At 38.8% G+C, this 16634-nt stretch overlaps 1 protein-coding gene and 1 long non-coding RNA gene across 3 annotated transcripts in view; both read left to right on the forward strand.

The window, feature by feature from the left end:
* ksr2 (kinase suppressor of ras 2) overlaps positions 1–16634 on the forward strand; it is a 116814-nt gene that overhangs the window by 15475 nt on the left and 84705 nt on the right. Inside the window, exons 4-5 of one of the 2 annotated variants that reach the window (XM_082554388.1) lie at positions 14252–14287; positions 16054–16555. In XM_082554388.1, the coding sequence (XP_082410514.1) occupies positions 14252–14287; positions 16054–16555 (538 nt within the window). The remainder of the gene's footprint in view (positions 1–14251; positions 14288–16053; positions 16556–16634) is intronic. The other variant, XM_082554389.1, reaches the window with a different exon arrangement.
* Positions 12392–12770, forward strand: LOC309718814. Its single transcript, XR_014280086.1, has 2 exons — positions 12392–12483; positions 12560–12770. It is a non-coding gene; the product is annotated as an uncharacterized lncRNA (long non-coding RNA).

The raw sequence follows: 16634 nt of genomic DNA on the forward strand, positions 1-16634 counted from the left end.
CGATTGTGCAAGTTCCCCCACCTAAAATGATGACAGAGGTCAGTAATTTGCACCAGAGGTACACTTCAACTGTGAGAGACAGAATGTGAAAAAAAAATCCATGAATTCACATGGTAGGATTTGTAAAGAATTTATTCGTAAATTAGGGTGGAAAATAAGTATTTGGTCACCTCAAACAAGGAAAATCTCTGGCTCTCACAGACCTGTAACGTCTTCTGTAAGAAGCTTTTCTGTCCCCCACTCGTTACCTGTATGAATGGCACCTGTTTGAACTCATCATCTGTATAAAAGACACCTGTCCACAACCTCAAACAGTCAGACTCCAAACTCCGCCATGGCCAAGACCAAAGAGCTTTCGAAGGACACCAGGAAAAGTATTGTAGACCTGCACCAGACTGGGAAGAGTGAATCTACAATAGGCAAGCAGCTTGGTGTTAAAAAATCAACTGTGGGAGCAATCATCAGAAAATGGAAGACATACAAGACCACTGATAATCTCCCTCGATCTGGGGCTCCACGCAAGATCTCATCCCGTGGGGTCAAAATGATCATGAGAACGGTGAGCAAAGATCCCAGAACCACACGGGGGGACCTGGTGAATGACCTGCAGAGAGCTGGGACCAAAGTAACAAAGGTCACCATCAGTAACACACTACAACGGCAGGGAATCAAATCCCGCAGTGCCAGACGTGTTCCGCTGCTGAAGCCAGTGCATGTCCAGGCCCGTCTGAAGTTTGCCAGAGAGCACATGGATGATACAGCAGAGGATTGGGAGAATGTCATGTGGTCAGATGAAACCAAAGTAGAACTTTTTGGTATAAACTCAACTCGTCGTGTTTGGAGGAAGAAGAATACTGAGTTGCATCCCAAGAACACCATACCTACTGTGAAGCATGGGGGTGGAAACATCATGCTATGGGGCTGTTTTTCTGCCAAGGGGACAGGACGACTGATCCGTGTTAAGGACAGAATGAATGGGGCCATGTATCGTGAGATTTTGAGCCAAAACCTCCTTCCATCAGTGAGAACTTTGAAGATGAAACGAGGCTGGGTCTTCCAACATGACAATGATCCAAAACACACCGCCCGGGCAACAAAGGAGTGGCTCCGTAAGAAGCATTTGAAAGTCCTGGAGTGGCCTAGCCAGTCTCCAGACCTCAACCCCATAGAAAATCTGTGGCGGGAGTTGAAAGTCCGTGTTGCTCGGCGACAGCCCCAAAACATCACTGCTCTCGAGAAGATCTGCATGGAGGAATGGGCCAAAATACCAGCTACTGTGTGTGCAAACCTGGTAAAGACCTATAGTAAACGTTTGACCTCTGTTATTGCCAACAAAGGTTATGTTACAAAGTATTGAGTTGTATTTTTCTTATTGACCAAATACTTATTTTCCACCCTGATTTACGAATAAATTCTTTACAAATCCTACCATGTGGATTCATGGATTTTATTTTCACATTCTGTCTCTCACAGTTGAAGTGTACCTCTGGTGCAAATTACTGACCTCTGTCATCATTTTAGGTGGGGGAACTTGCACAATCGGTGGCTGACTAAATACTTTTTTGCCCCACTGTATATATTTTTTTCCAAAACAGATTTTCACATTAATTTTTTTAAATCTTTCATTCCATATTTTCAGTTGTCATCAGTTTCAAACGTTAGTTTTTGTATGTTAACTGTCAAGCAGCAAAACATAAGAAGGTCAGAACAGGTATTATAATACAAACATTATTAAGACAGTAAAAATATTCACCAAAGCTTCCTCAGATTGGTTGTGTTGACAAATTTCACTTAAATAACAATGGAAAGGTTTACTGTATGTTTTATTTTTATTTTTGCCAACACCCAGTATTATTTCATTTTTAAGTATAGTTTTTATTAGTATTTCCATTGAATATAATACATTTTCACATATCGTTTTAATTTAGTTTATTTGTATTGAACTTAATATCCTGGGTAGTGAGGTGTTTCATGGGGTGATGATGAAAAGCTGTTTTTGTGAATGGGAAACGTATTACTTATTAAAAGTAAACTCACTTATGAAGTGACATTCAAGCCTCAATATATTTAGTGAAATTGCTGTTGTTTCTATAGGTGGTGCTGTTTTCTTTTGTTCACTACCAACAGATCTGCCTTTCCTCTCAGCCTCTTCTTAATTTATTCATAGCACAATGAACTAAAACACTACATATACAATACAACACCATCCCTGCTTCTATGCTACATCCAGTGAGTGAATGTGTGTGTGACTGGATGTGTAAAGCGCTTTGGGTCCTTAGTCCTTAGGGACTAGTAAAGCGCTATACGAATACAGGCCATTTACCATTTACAACTGTTTTCAGAAAGACATGATAGATATGATAGATAACATGATAAGACATTCTGACTCAAAATATTTAGAATAACAATTTTTCTGAAATGTATAAACAATATGGTATTCCTGTAAATTATCAATACAGAGAGCAGTGTGTTCTTGTCCTTTAGTCATGTGCAACATTAATTTGGTAAAATGCTTATGTCTTTATTTTCTGTTCTCAGCGGGGCCAGACTGTCAAAAATGAAACAGGAAGTCAGATGTGTATCATTGCTTTGTGGTATTAACATATCATACACTGTCGGTAAATATGCAAAATTACTGCACTGATGCATTTGTTTAAAATAGCTGTTTTTAAGAACTGGTTCCCATGGTTCATCCACTTGTTCTAATTTGTTATTAGAAATGGAAGTGCATATTTCTTAGCAGAGCATATTGTGATAGCATATTGCCTCCAGCTGAGCAATAGAAAAATGAAATCTCAAAGTCAAACCCTTGTATTAAATGTCATTTTGTGCATTACATTATTACTGCGGCCTCACATACCTTTAACAATGATAAATCTATGCAATTATGGTTAAAATTATAAAGATATTTTTAAAAGAATATTTTTTTAATCTCCCATTTTGGAGAGACATTTTGTAAAAATTGTAGTTGTCTCAGTAATATAAACTGATTCTATATTTTTTTCCCCCTTTTTATTTATTTATTTATTAATTTTAAAATCAAATGTGGCTGTTGGTAACAGAATTACATGCATAGGTATGTGCTGTGATGCAACAAGTGTGTTTGGTTTGTTACATGGTTGGCCCCCAGATGGCATAAACGGACCACATTTTGTTTTCAGTCATAACTATGACTTTTGCAATGATTCAGCTGAACCAGAAGGGGGCAGTAGAGTATCACTAAAATTAGGGTGGACGTTTTAGTAACAACCTTTAGTACACCCGTTAACATAGCATATCTGGTTCTCTTCGACTCCCACTCACACACAGAGCCACACACACCCACACATACACCCACATACCAGTAAGAACATACGCGCGCGCACACACACACACACACACACACACACACACACACACACACACACACACACACACACACACTCTGTTTTGTAACAGATGTCCTTTCAGACAGAAGACTCTGCTGAATAATTAAGCAAATTAACTTGATGAGTAGTTTTACTTCAGTGTGCCCTAAGCAAAACTGTACTTCATTAAAAGAGTGTTTTATTAGAGGAGGTGTAACATTCAGTTGCTGTTGACATTCAGACGAACAGGTCTTTTACTGCACAGTCTGAAAATCAGGCTCTTTGTTAGGCTGCTGGTGCTCGGCTGTCCTCTCGAAATATTCATGCTCTCTGCTTGTTTTTCAGTCAGTCTGCTGCTCTTGCCCACCTTCCTGTGTGCTTCTCAAACTTCTCTTTTTCCCTCATCAGTTCGACTGGGTACCGGGAAAGATAATATCCAGAAAGGCAAACAGGCCAACCCCGTCTCATAGCAAGCAGTAATGCCTATGCTGTACCACACTGCAAAACACGTGAATTTTCCATAAAGGCTGATAAATTGTAACTTGTGTTTTCTGGCCTGTTGTTTTCTATTAGCTGGTTGCAGTGTCACATGATTCCCGAGTGTTACATTTAAAGTCCCATTACTAGATGTTGCTTCGTTTTTATGTGTTTAAATTAGTTTTTATTAGCTATGTCAATTTTTTTTTGCCTTTTTCTTTTTGGTATGTTTATGCCGACTTTGATTTGAACTCTTTCTTCATTTAGGTTGGCACCAAAACTAGAGTTTGTGCTGTAGACCATTACATATTTTACTTGAAGACTGTCAACTCCAGTTTCAGAGCAGTGGAACCGCCTGATGGCAGAATCCATCAGGGGGTTCCACTCAGCGATGCCTCAGTCCTTCACGGTTCACACCGACAAGGCTTTAAACATCACTGGAGACCATGGAGACCAACTCACCTTTGTCATAACTGTCTATGACACTTCCTTCAATCTGATTTTGAATAAATGCAAAAGTTGAGGAAGCTGGGCTGCATTCATAGCCAGGATACATGTGGAACATTGATGATAACACAATTTAATGACGATTTCCACATAAAATGTTATAACTGGGGAATAGTGTAACCTAACAATAGCTGTGTAAAAGTACATATGAAGGCTACAAAGTACACATACTTTTGAAACAGATGGCATAGATCCAAGTGTTAGTCCACTGTGTGAAAAGCCATTCCTGACCTTTGTTTAGTGTCATCCATTACAAGATGACTATTGCCAGGCAGGAGATGTTTGTCTGGCTGCAAATATCTTCTGTCCTAAAAATAAACAATTATTTGATTATTTTAAAAAAAAAAGGGGGGGGGGGGGGGGGACACACAAATAAAGCTCAGCAATGTTTTTACACATTTACTTTCTTTGAGAAATCTTTGAATAAAAACCTGCTTTTGATAAAAATCAAACGAAGCCATAACAGAAAACATCCTTAATTGAAGGTCGGCTGTCTTCTTTGTCTGGTCACACATGAAGTATTCAGTACAGCTGCTGCTCCTCTCTACTGAGGGTGTTGCTTTGTACCAGTAGTCCCCTTAATGTCTTAAATGGTTTGTACAAAGTTTGACTAAAACACCCTGGTGTCGCTGGGATAATTATAGTGTTTCCCACTGATTTATCAGTATCTCTTCTGGCCTTTCTTTTTGTGTTTTGGAACTCTTTCACAGGAAACTTGTCTCCAACTTTTTTTATTTGTTTTACCCAAACAAACCTAAAACTGGGAGTTCCACTAAATGATAACAAAAAACACCTCAAAAAGTTGATTCTGTTCATCTGGATGTAGCTTTTTCTTTCTTTCTTTCTTTCTTTCTTTCTTTTTTTTTTTTTTTACAGCTTAAAAAAATGAAACCAGGAATGTCATTGATTTAACTTTATCCGACTAATATTATTTCAGCAGAGAAAATAAAATTGGTGCATAACTTTAAAAAATGGTTTGATAGGTTCAGTCTTATTTTTCTCATATAAAATGTAATACCAGTTTCAAAAGCAGAAGCACTAAACCTGAAAACCCGAGCAAATCTTTGAGCACTGATAGAAATTTCCCCACCAGATGTCACATGACCGAAGTCTATTATGACGATTTAGATGATCTTTGTTTATATCGTCAACATCTTTTCCTTTGTCTTCCATATTTTATCCTCATTCTTTTCTTTGCCTTTTTCTTTTTTTTCATTTGGTCCATTGCTTCCACCTCCCTCCACTTCCCCCACTGCCTCTCCCTGGCTCTCCAAAGACAAGCTCTGGCCACACAGAGCCACTAATGGACTCTCTAACAGGGGGGCAAGCTAAAGATGTGTGAATGCGCAGCAGCAACTCCACCACCACTACCACACAAAGTGGTGAGAGGCACTTTGGGCTGAGAGAAAAACCTGGTTTTACACAAGCGTTCTTCATATTCTTGCTGAGAATACGAGCTGAGAGAAGGAGATGTGTCATAGCTTCAGAACACTGCCACATTTGCGCATCTGTATTTGTTTCTGTATTTTAATGGTATTGTGCAAGTACCTGTTTGTCAGAACATCTGTATAAATACAGCACATGCAAAAGCTTTTTAAGGGTTAATGAGCCCCATGAGAACATTTAGCACACGAGGCAAGAAGTGGAGGATGCTCTTACGTGTTTTTTAATAGTTATATATTTCTTCTAAAAATCTGTAGGCTGTTGCAAAAATCCATATAAATATATATATTTATTCAACTGCCATGAATGAAAGCAGAAAAAAAAATATGCTGCTCCAGTTTGTGAGTCATCAGGAATTATGTTAAAATTGGCAGGCACGGACATTAATATACTTTACAGTCTTGCCAGCTTATATATCACATAACCAGACAAGTACAAAACATACCAAGTGAATGTATGTTCCTCTGCAATGTGGTGTTGAAGGAAGGAAACTAATGCAAGTTAATAGAATATTTCACTACGGGCTCTTGGGATTGCAGTCCACGAGCTGCAATGAGGATGAGTCATACAATTTGAAGGCAGCCGGTCAGTCGTTTGTGCTGCAATATACACACATTATCCAGCCCACCCCTCCAGACAAGTCCACACACACACACAAACTCTCGTACATGTGAAGAATTTTTTTTTTGAATTCGTGTCCTTGTGTTGAGCAGCTATACTGCTGATCTTTGCTCAGCACGACAGGTTTCCTCTGTGCTTTTTCTCTGTAATCTTTGACATCTGAAAGGAATGTCCTCATGCCCTGTCTTCAGACAGCTTTACATGCATAAAAACACCTAATTGGCTTCAAATGCCATCAGCAAGAAAAAGAGATGAGTAAAAGCAGTGGATAGGGAGGCACAGAAGATGCGAGATAAGGAATCGGAGGTGGACAGGAAAGTGAAGAGGGTATGTATGGGGATGGGGGTGCGCGTGCAATATCAGGAGAGAAAATTAGGGCGAGACATAGGTGATGACAACGGGAGGTGAAGAAGAAGCGTCTTCATGTTGCGAAGAAAAAAAGCAGACGCATCGGGAAAGGAAAGCGACCAGAAGATGCAACCCCCCACCCCCAACACCTGTCTTCCTGCACACCCATAGGTGGTCCCTATTGGCTGTTAACTAATTAGCAGACTCTAACTTTGAGTCCCACTGATTACACTGCAAGAACATCCACAAACCCCCAATTCAAAAGAGTCAAGATTAAAAAGGGAGACTGCATATATTGAACTCAGCCATTGCCCTTTTCACCAAATCCTGTTTACAGTGGCGGTGAGATAGACCAGCTACTGTCCCAGTGGCATTTCATTGCCATTTAGCCTAAAGAAGCAACACATTTAGAGGTAATTAGTCCAATTATGAGGCTGTTATCTGCATTTCTCAAAGCCTCGCCACGTGTTAAGCTCGCACCATTAATGGTGTTGGGGCGTGCTATTTGCATTAATTACTGCAGTTTCTCGACAGTTGATGTGGAGATGCAGGGTTATTCAGGTGAGAGCAGAGAATGGAAGATTGATGATGATGTGGCTCCAGAATTACATCTGAAGTTATGCATAAACATGGCCAACATCTGCTAATAAAAGGGGTGAAACACAGAAAGGGCTCATTAAACTAAAGGCCTGACCATAAAGAAAGTTTTGTTTTTTGTTTGTTTGTTTTTTTTTAAACCCGAGAAGGTTATGGAATCTTATGGAAGAGCCTTTTGTCTTTTTATGCATTTACATACACCTTTTAGGAATTTGTTATCTATAAATAGCAATTCTGAGGCAAGATATAACGAGAAAGGGAGGAAGAAAAACTGAATACACTGAACACGAGACAAGGGACTATCAAAATAAAACCGGAAACATGAGACACGACCTGACAGAATACAAGGAATAGAGGGAGTGAGAGACACGACTGGAACACGGATGAATAAACATTCAGACAGAACTTATCCTACGTGATAGACATGACAGACCAAATACAAAGAACGCAGGAAGGAGACAGAGAGACATCAAAAGTGGAAATGCAAAAGGACCTAAACGATCTAATCAGAGCTTGTAAGCACAAGAAAACTAAACATAAGTCACTCAGAGTATAACTAAACTCAGAATTCAGAACTTCAACCAGATTCAAACTGTCCAAATACTGAACCACTGGGTTACAGATCCAGCATCATGACAGGTATTGGGTCTGATGAGCACTGGCCGATTGGCAGTGTTCAATTAACAAAATCTGAGCTTGATTTAAAGACTTTAATCTGTAGCTTTTCATTGGAATTTTAAATATAAGATATAAAGAGTCAGAGGCTGATAAAACAAAATAAACCTGTCAGATGTATCAAAGCAGTGGCCAAATCAACAGTATAAGACAGTCTTAAAAAATAATAAACTGGCCAATTCTACAACAGTGAAAGGCCTGAAAGACCATTGAAGACAGCTAAAGTGCATAATGACAGAATTATTCACAACGTCTAACCAAGTAAAGCACATGCTTGAAGAGGCTGGCTTGTTACTATCACAATCTACAATCAAGAGATGTCTTCATGAATGTAATTACAAATAGTTTGCTACAAGGTGCAAAGAACAAGAAGACCACCCAAGAAAAAGATCAGATTTTATCAGAAAGCATCGAAAAAGACCTGCACAGTTTTGAAAAAATAATTTGAAGGACCAAGATTGACTTGTACCAGAATGAGGGGAAGAGAGCAGCATCTCAAGAAATGAAACAGAGCATTTAGGGGTGTCCATGGATTGCTAGGGATTTTCATCCATATATCAAAGACAATTCTTGAGTTTAAATTTGTCCAGTAAGCTTGTCCAGTTAATTTTGAGCTCATGAAAATGGGGCCACGTGTACTAGAAATTGCTATAATTCTTAAAATAAAAAAACCCTTTTTATTCTATGGTAAAACATTTTTTTACTCACACTGTATAATCTTATCATCTAGTGCCACTAACAACCTGCACTTATAAGTCTATACTCTCCTTAGTATTATTACAGTGCGAGAATGTGCACCATGTAAAAACAAAAGAACCAGGAAGAGAATTATTAATTAGCTTTAGAGTTTCCAATCAAATCACATTTAAAACTTACCCTGGTTTTGTTTGCCTCAAATGAAAGAGAATATCTGATCTCATTATGACATTCAGAGCTAATGAAAGCAGAAATCAACCAGGACTGTCTCTCATATTATAAGATGGCTTAAGAATTGGACACTGATTTATTGCTCAGATCATCATCATCAATTCATTTTCATCAATTGGGAATCAAAAGTGGCTCAAAGTATATTTTGATCATTTTACAGTTTCACACAGTTAATATAGTTTTGTTTAGTAATAAAATAATAAAAAACCCATAAAATAATGCAGTTTTAAGGGCACTGGAAGAAAGCCTCAGCAGAAAAACGATTGAATAGCAAAGCATTGATGTCAGCAGGTTATTGTCTTGTTGATATGCCTTTTGCCCCATGAAGTTAGGGTTATTTAAATTATTAATTACATATTATATAAAGAGCATTTTTAATATCAAAACTCTCCATGAAATGCAACTTCAAAAATGTACTGTCTAACGAGCACAAGACACACAAATTAACTTAAATCACAGATCTCAAAGGGGTTACGCTCAGTATGTGTTCTTCATCTAATTTAGCAGCGAGCTGTTTTTGATTTGCCTCAGGCTTTTGCTTAGGTGAGATGATCTGAAACAAGAAATTCATCAGTCAGCTCCTGTTACTATTTTGCTAAAGCTGTTGCTAAGATACTAGTGTGCTTCATGGACTGAATCAGGACTTGAAGCAACAGTTTTATTAGTGTGATTCAAGTTCATTGCTTCTCATGCAGAGAAATTTCACTTGGGTATCAGCTTAATAAACACTGTCAAAAGTATTTTTTAAGTGAGGCAGGCTTACACAAGAGTATAACTGCCAAAAGGAATATTGTAATTTAAATCATCGATGTTGGCATATCCAAAAGCTACCTATTTGGTAATTGGACAGTCCGAAGGTATTAAACACCCTTCAATCAGCCCCAGTCTGCTATCTAATGTCTCTCACCCGTAAGCTATAAAACCTATCGGTGGTCTTTGATTATTCATGTTGGGTCAAGCAGAATTTTTACACTTCTGAGTGGCTTGTCATGGTTTTATTTCTGCTAATAAAGAAGGGATGATTGAGGAACATCTGTGGATGAGCACTCCTTTACAGCCTGTCTTTCTAAAGGATTTTGCAGCTATGAATTCTGGCTTTAGATATATGTAAGCGTGATCTTCAGGCAGCCTCACTGAGGGCAGAAAGGCAGCTACAGCATGATAAATATTCTGATCATAGTTTTGGATTTGCCATTGTTCTCGGAAACATATTCTGTGCAGGAGATGCATAACCACGTGCCAGGCAGTGCTGACAACCAATTGGTTTCTATGACAACCAAGACAATACCAGGTTCCCTGATTATAATTGTCAGCCAGAGAGCAGGAACTAATCAGGGACACTGTTTTTTTTAAATATAATATAAAATTATTATTTATTATATATATATATATTCATATTACTGGTTGTTTAGCCTTTACCTTCTGTTATCTCCAGTTTAATTGGTTAAAATAACTATGAATGAACGAGAACAGTAACAATCCAGGTTATTTTTTCTGTGCAGAATTTTAGTTCTTTTGATTTAAAGCACTATGCTGAGAGTCTAAATAGCAGTAGTAGTAAAGCACGCAACGGCTAAAAAAATATTGACCAATAAAAAGTAAAAGAGAGATCTTTAGAACTGATTCAGTCTATGCAAGGATTGTCAGAACTCTGAAACTGTGAAAAAGAAAACTATATATGTGTAACATGGCTATTGTGTTTATAGTATACAGACTGAGAGCGATCTACACAAGAATTCCATTTGCCTTGACTGAGGGTTTTATGCACAAATGGCAAATAAAGAACCTTGAACTTTGTATTGTGAACAAGCAAGATACAACCAATAACTGTTATTTCCATCCGCCTCTCCATGACATGTAGTTATATTTCTAAAAAGAGACCTCAGTGCGTGGTAACATGAAAGAAGTGGCACTGGTGGCATCTGACCAATCCATACAAATGTAGATCTATATTTTTATCAAATCAGCTGATTTTGCAGAAGAAGATAAAACTATATTGTATGAAAAATATGAAAAGATAACACAAATAATATAGATGGAAAGCAACACCAACACAGCTCCTGCAGACAAAGCAGTGGCATGAATGTGTGCAGCAGTTTACTGTTAAAAGTGCTGCAAGAATGTGTTTTCTTCAGTACGACCGCTAAAGATCTACTATAGTAAAGTCTAGCCCATTCAAAGCCAAAAAAAAAGGCTGGCTGGTTATTTAACAGACTTACTGTATCAATATCACAGTATTATCATTCAAACACAGGAGAAAATTGTTTTGTTTTTTTTCACCTGCAGCTTTGGTGGTGTTTAACAGTTTGAGAGAAAGTAAAACAATAAATCTAAAAAACAGAATTCAAATGTTTCCTTAGTCTCAATGTAAATTTGATGTAAGATCAGCAAGTACATATAGGTGTCCTGTTTTAGGACCAAAGATGAATCTTTATAGAACAATACAATTTTTATAAAGTTGTTTACAGTTAACAGTAAAAAACAGTTTCAGCTATATTTATCACCAAAGTTCATTAGGGAAACATAAAGACTTTGGGTGCTATTAAAAAACTTTCCGGCTGTCCATACACAGAAGTCCAAGGGATTTTCCTCGAATGGTGAAGCTATTTTACAGCGATTTGATTGGTCAGCGATTTAATACCTGTTGGTCACTAATCTAGAAGATAATCATGCTCAAAATGTAATTAACTGGACTTTTGGTCCAAAAGTTTTCATACCAGAGGCATGGCAACAATCATTCACTCTAACTTATTAATCAACCAAAGACCCAGACAGAGTTTTAATTCATTTGAAAGCCTGACTTTGAGCCTTGTCCACTGTAACTGGAAAACTTAAAAAACAGTTTTATTTGTTGTTATGTATTGTTGACCTGGTGCTTACTCAGAGTTTTTATCTGATTTCTCAGAGTTTTTATCTGATTTAGGGGTCAGCTCAGATAAACACATTATTGTCTGTGATTTTAACATCCATCTAGATAGTCATCTTTCAAAATTTAAAAGAAGCCACCCATAACTTTAATCCCGCTCTAGATCTTGTTCTGAGATATGGCATAGAAACTGAAAAGTTAACAGTATTCCCAGAAAATCTGCTTTTGTCTGATCATTTCCTAATAACATGTACATTTACAATAATGGATTACTCAGCAATGGGATATAAATTTCGCCACAGCAGATGTTTCTTAAAGTGTGTAACTAAGTTTATAGATATAATTTCCTTCAAACATATAATTCTCAAACACACACCTTAAAGCAGATAACTCATAATCTGGAGAGGAAATGGTGTCTCACTATTTTAGAAGATCTCCATTAAGCCTGGTAAAATTGTCATGGTCCCTGTGCCTCCCCGGCCAGCCCAGTGTGGCCACAAGTGTTTGTTGTTTTTCTCTCACTCTGTCTCTCCTACCTGTCTGCCTGGGCGGAGCTCTGATTGGGCTCCTGCCCTTGGCCCACGCACCTGCAGCTGATCTCGAGCGGATTGCAGTTCTCTGGCTCTTAAGGCTGGGGCTCTGAGCTGTTCGTCGCTGGAATATTGAGTAACTCTCGTTAGTATTGCCTGGCTTCCTTGCGATTCTACTGTTCCCGTGTTTGCCTTCGACTTACCCTCGTCTGTGTAAACAGGTTTACCTGGATCAGCCCTTTTGTGACCCCTGGACCCCGTGAGTAGGAGAGTGAGCTGAGCTGCTTGTGTGGAGACTGTTTGGACGAGGAGCAGAGCGAGTGCGAAGAAGTGTGTCTCCCCAGCCAAGTGATCCCCGGGACCCTGGTGTTTCCCCCCCCTTCACGTGTATATAGTGCACCAGTGTGATTAATAAAGTGTCGTTGAACTGTGCTACCTCAGTCTGCGCCTGAGTCCGTTCCACTCCCGTGACAAAAATAGTTTGTTGCTCTATAAAAAAGCCATGTGTAAAGCCAGAACATCTCACTATTCATCATTGATTGAAGAAAAAAGAACAACTCCAGGTTTCTCTTTAGCCAGGCTGACAAAAGGTCAGAGCACAGTTGAGCCAACCATTCCTTTAACGTTAACTAGTAATGACCTCATGAATTTTTTCACAAATAAGGTTTTAACCATAAAAAAAAACAACTGGTAATCATTAAAGCATCTAAGTAATCATTAAAGCATCGAACAAATCATTAGCAGGGGAGTTTTTTTGGGGGGGGGGAGTTTCAATCAGGGTTCACAGCTCATTACAATAGGGAAACGGCATTAACGCCATGGGGATTATAGGCACAGTGATGCTGTGGTTTGCACACAAAGGTTAACTATAGAGCTCCATAGGGTTCTGTACTGGGACCTATTCTTTTTACATCATACATGCTTTCCTTTGATACCGTCATTAAAAGCCATAGCATACATTTTCACTGCTATGCAGATGACATCTAACTTTATCTATCTATGAAGCCAGATAACACACCTCAATTTATTAAACTGCAGGGATGTCTTAAAGACATGAGGACCTGGATGACCTCTAATTTTTCTGCTTCTAAATTTAGATAAAACTGAGGTTATTGTACTCACCCCTAAAAATCTTATCTAACCAGATTTTTACTCTGGATCGCTGCTGGTTTACTTGCCGTTTCTTGGGTACTGGTATTTAAGAGTTGAATAGGAGGAAGAGCCTTTATCTTCCAGATCCCTCTCCTGTGGAACCAGCTCTCTGTAGGGTGGTGATGTGTTAGCAACTATTAAAAATTCTCAGATGCAGAACAAATGAAAATATTTAAAGAAAAAAAATGACACCCTTGAAACTTGCCATATATCAGGACTCTTGTGTCTTCAGTTGTCTCTTCCCATAACTCATCATTTCTTCCAGCATCTTCTTCATAACATTATAGAAAAGCTGCTCACTACCCCCATCGCCCCCACCCTCCTCTAACTTTTGCAACTCTTCTGGGACTTTTTATTGCTGATATTTTCGTGGTTCATTTGATGTTGCCATTGTGAAAGTGTGTGCATTTGCATTGCTTATAGTTCCTTAGAGACAATGTCAGATGGAAGAAAAAAAAAAAAGGCACACAAAAAGAAGAGAGTATGGGGTTGTTGACAGAAAATTTGCATTAATGGTGGCTTGACGGTCAAAAACATTTTTTTAAAACTGTGAGGTCAAGTTTGTGCACACTCAGTCATGCATGAGATGCTGCATCTGCTTCGATGTACCCAAGATCAATTGTACTTTATGTTTTGTTTTTCTAAATAGCCTTTTGGTTGTGCATTTGGTTGTGTAGATAGACGGATAGAATACTGCACACTATTTCAGTCGTTTCTCTTCCAGATCAATAAACACATTCCTTTTTTGTTTCTTTCTGAAGAACAACTTGAGGAGGATAAATTGCACAATAATGGAGGTAAAGTATTGTCATCTGAACTCAAAAACACTCATTTTGGCTGCTCACTTTCAAGTATTTTTTTCTCTGTTGATCTTTCTCTGTCATTCAGCTGAAAGTTTAGTTTTAGTAAAAGTCAGCTTGTGTTTTAACTCATGCAGCTTTGCCCTGTTCTGTTCTTGAGCACTTTTCCATTTCTCATTCTCTTCCTCCATCAAGCGATGCTTAATCTGCTCCACGCCAGCATATTTGAACACCACTGCTGCTCGTGTGCTCACATCAGATAATGGAAAAAATGTATTTTTCATTGCTCAGATGAATGCAGTTAACTTGTTGTAAATATATTCTTTGCCCTAGGACTTCATCAAATGCTTCAATTAAGACAAAAAATGCTTATGGATATTTTAGTATTACACACACACGAAGAACGTGCTTAGTTTAACTGCACCATTTTATTGCAAAATGCTCAAATTACAAAAAAATAACTTCTTCCTTTAATCTAAGTTGTGTCTTGATATACAGACAGTTTTAGTTTTGGGTTCATTTAAAAAAAAATGTAAGTATTTTTTGTTTTGCAGAGCAATGTTGCATTTTAGTTTTTCATGGGTAGTCTTTTACAAAGCTGTGAGAAACATGAACAGAATTCCATTTATTATTCCATGTAAAATATATTGCACACAGTACTATGCAAAAGTCATGAGTCACCCCTCAAACCTTTGTTTTTTCCATGGAGTTTTTAGTGATTTTTAAGAATGGTCTTAAGCTATAGTTATTCAGGGTTTTTTTTTTTTTGAAGATCTTTAAATTGGCTGTTTTTTTCACTCATTTTCAGCGAAGTTCTTGTACTTAAGTACACAAAAGTACATACAGTCATGTAAGGAAATAGGAAAAAATCCAGGAAAGCACAAGACCTGACAGAGTCATCAGTTCAGTGGCAACAGAATTTGAACACGTTAACTCAAATTGTTAGAGGTACAGAGCGAGTCAAGAAAGAGGTACAAGAGTGAGTGTCTACAGCCGTCTATAAACATGTTGGAGACTCTGTCATGGTTTGGGGCTGCGTTTCAGCCAGTGGTGTATTTAATGTTTTTTGGAATTATGAATGCGGAAAGTACATTCAGATTTTGAGCCAACATGCAGTACCTTCTGAACATGGCCTTAGAGCTGTTATATATCAGCTTTATTTTTCATCATAACAGTGATCCCAAACATACTGCCGAAGCAGTAAAAGCATACCTGGATAGAAATACACACAATGGAACATTATCAGACATGGATTGGCCTCTCCAGAGCCCAGAGCTCAACATTACTGAAGAAGTGTGAGAGTGGAGCAAAAAGCAGTCACCATCCACAGAAGAGCTTTGAATGTCCTTCAAGAAGCCTGGAGAACTATTCCTGAAGACTAACTGCTTAAGAGAGTTCAGGCTGGGTTGAAGAATGAACATGAAGCTTGTTTTATTTGTACAAACTCTGTTTTTGCCTTATATCTTTTGATGTTCGTTGTTGGATGAGTCAATGAATCACTGCACCTATTCCACTTTTTCCCAGCAAAAAATAAAGAATTGAGGGACGGCTCAAGACTTTCGTACAGTACTGTAGGTGGATATTGAATTGTAGACGGATATCTCCACACCTGGACAAACGAAACCAAAACTATTTGCATGAGTTGAAACCACTACGTGCAGCTAAAATATGTTATTTTGTTATTTTTGTAAAATTGTGAAAAATGTATTTTAGCAACATGTTACAACCAGATGTTTGTCTCTGTCTTTGTGGACTTTCAACAGGGAGCCAGACCAAACAGGACTGGTCCATTCAGTGGCCCACATCAGAATCTGGCAAAGAAAACACTCCGGTGTGCCAGCCAGAGGCCAGTCAGTGGATTCGGTTCCAGCTCTCTCAAAGCCCCAAAGTCCAGTCCAAGTACAACCAGCACATGTGCCACAGCCCACAGGCCCTGGCCCCCCCTTTGTATGCCGATCGACTCACTGTCGACAGCCCCTCTTCAGGGCTCTTCCCTCCCTTGGACTCTGGTCATCGCTCCCTGCCCCCATCACCCCGCCAGAGGCATTTTGGTCACACCCCTCCTCGGACTCATTTGGTGGTCAACACCATGACCCCACCTGGCACTCCTCCCATGCGGCGAAGGAATAAGGTGAAGGCCCCAGGAACACCACCTCCGCCAAGCCGCAAACTTATCCATCTTTTGCCAGGCTTCACCGCTCTGCACCGCAGCAAATCCCATGAGTTCCAGCTGGGGAACCGCTTGGATGACACACAGACACCAAAGTAAGTTTTGTGCTTCTCTGGATTTTTAATGGCAAATAGTGGCAGCCATTTTGGAGCACTGTGTGTGTTTTTGAGTGAA

Source organism: Aulonocara stuartgranti (genome assembly GCF_965226115.1).
Source record: "Aulonocara stuartgranti genome assembly, chromosome: 12".
NCBI classification, from domain to species: Eukaryota; Metazoa; Chordata; class Actinopteri; order Cichliformes; family Cichlidae; genus Aulonocara; species Aulonocara stuartgranti.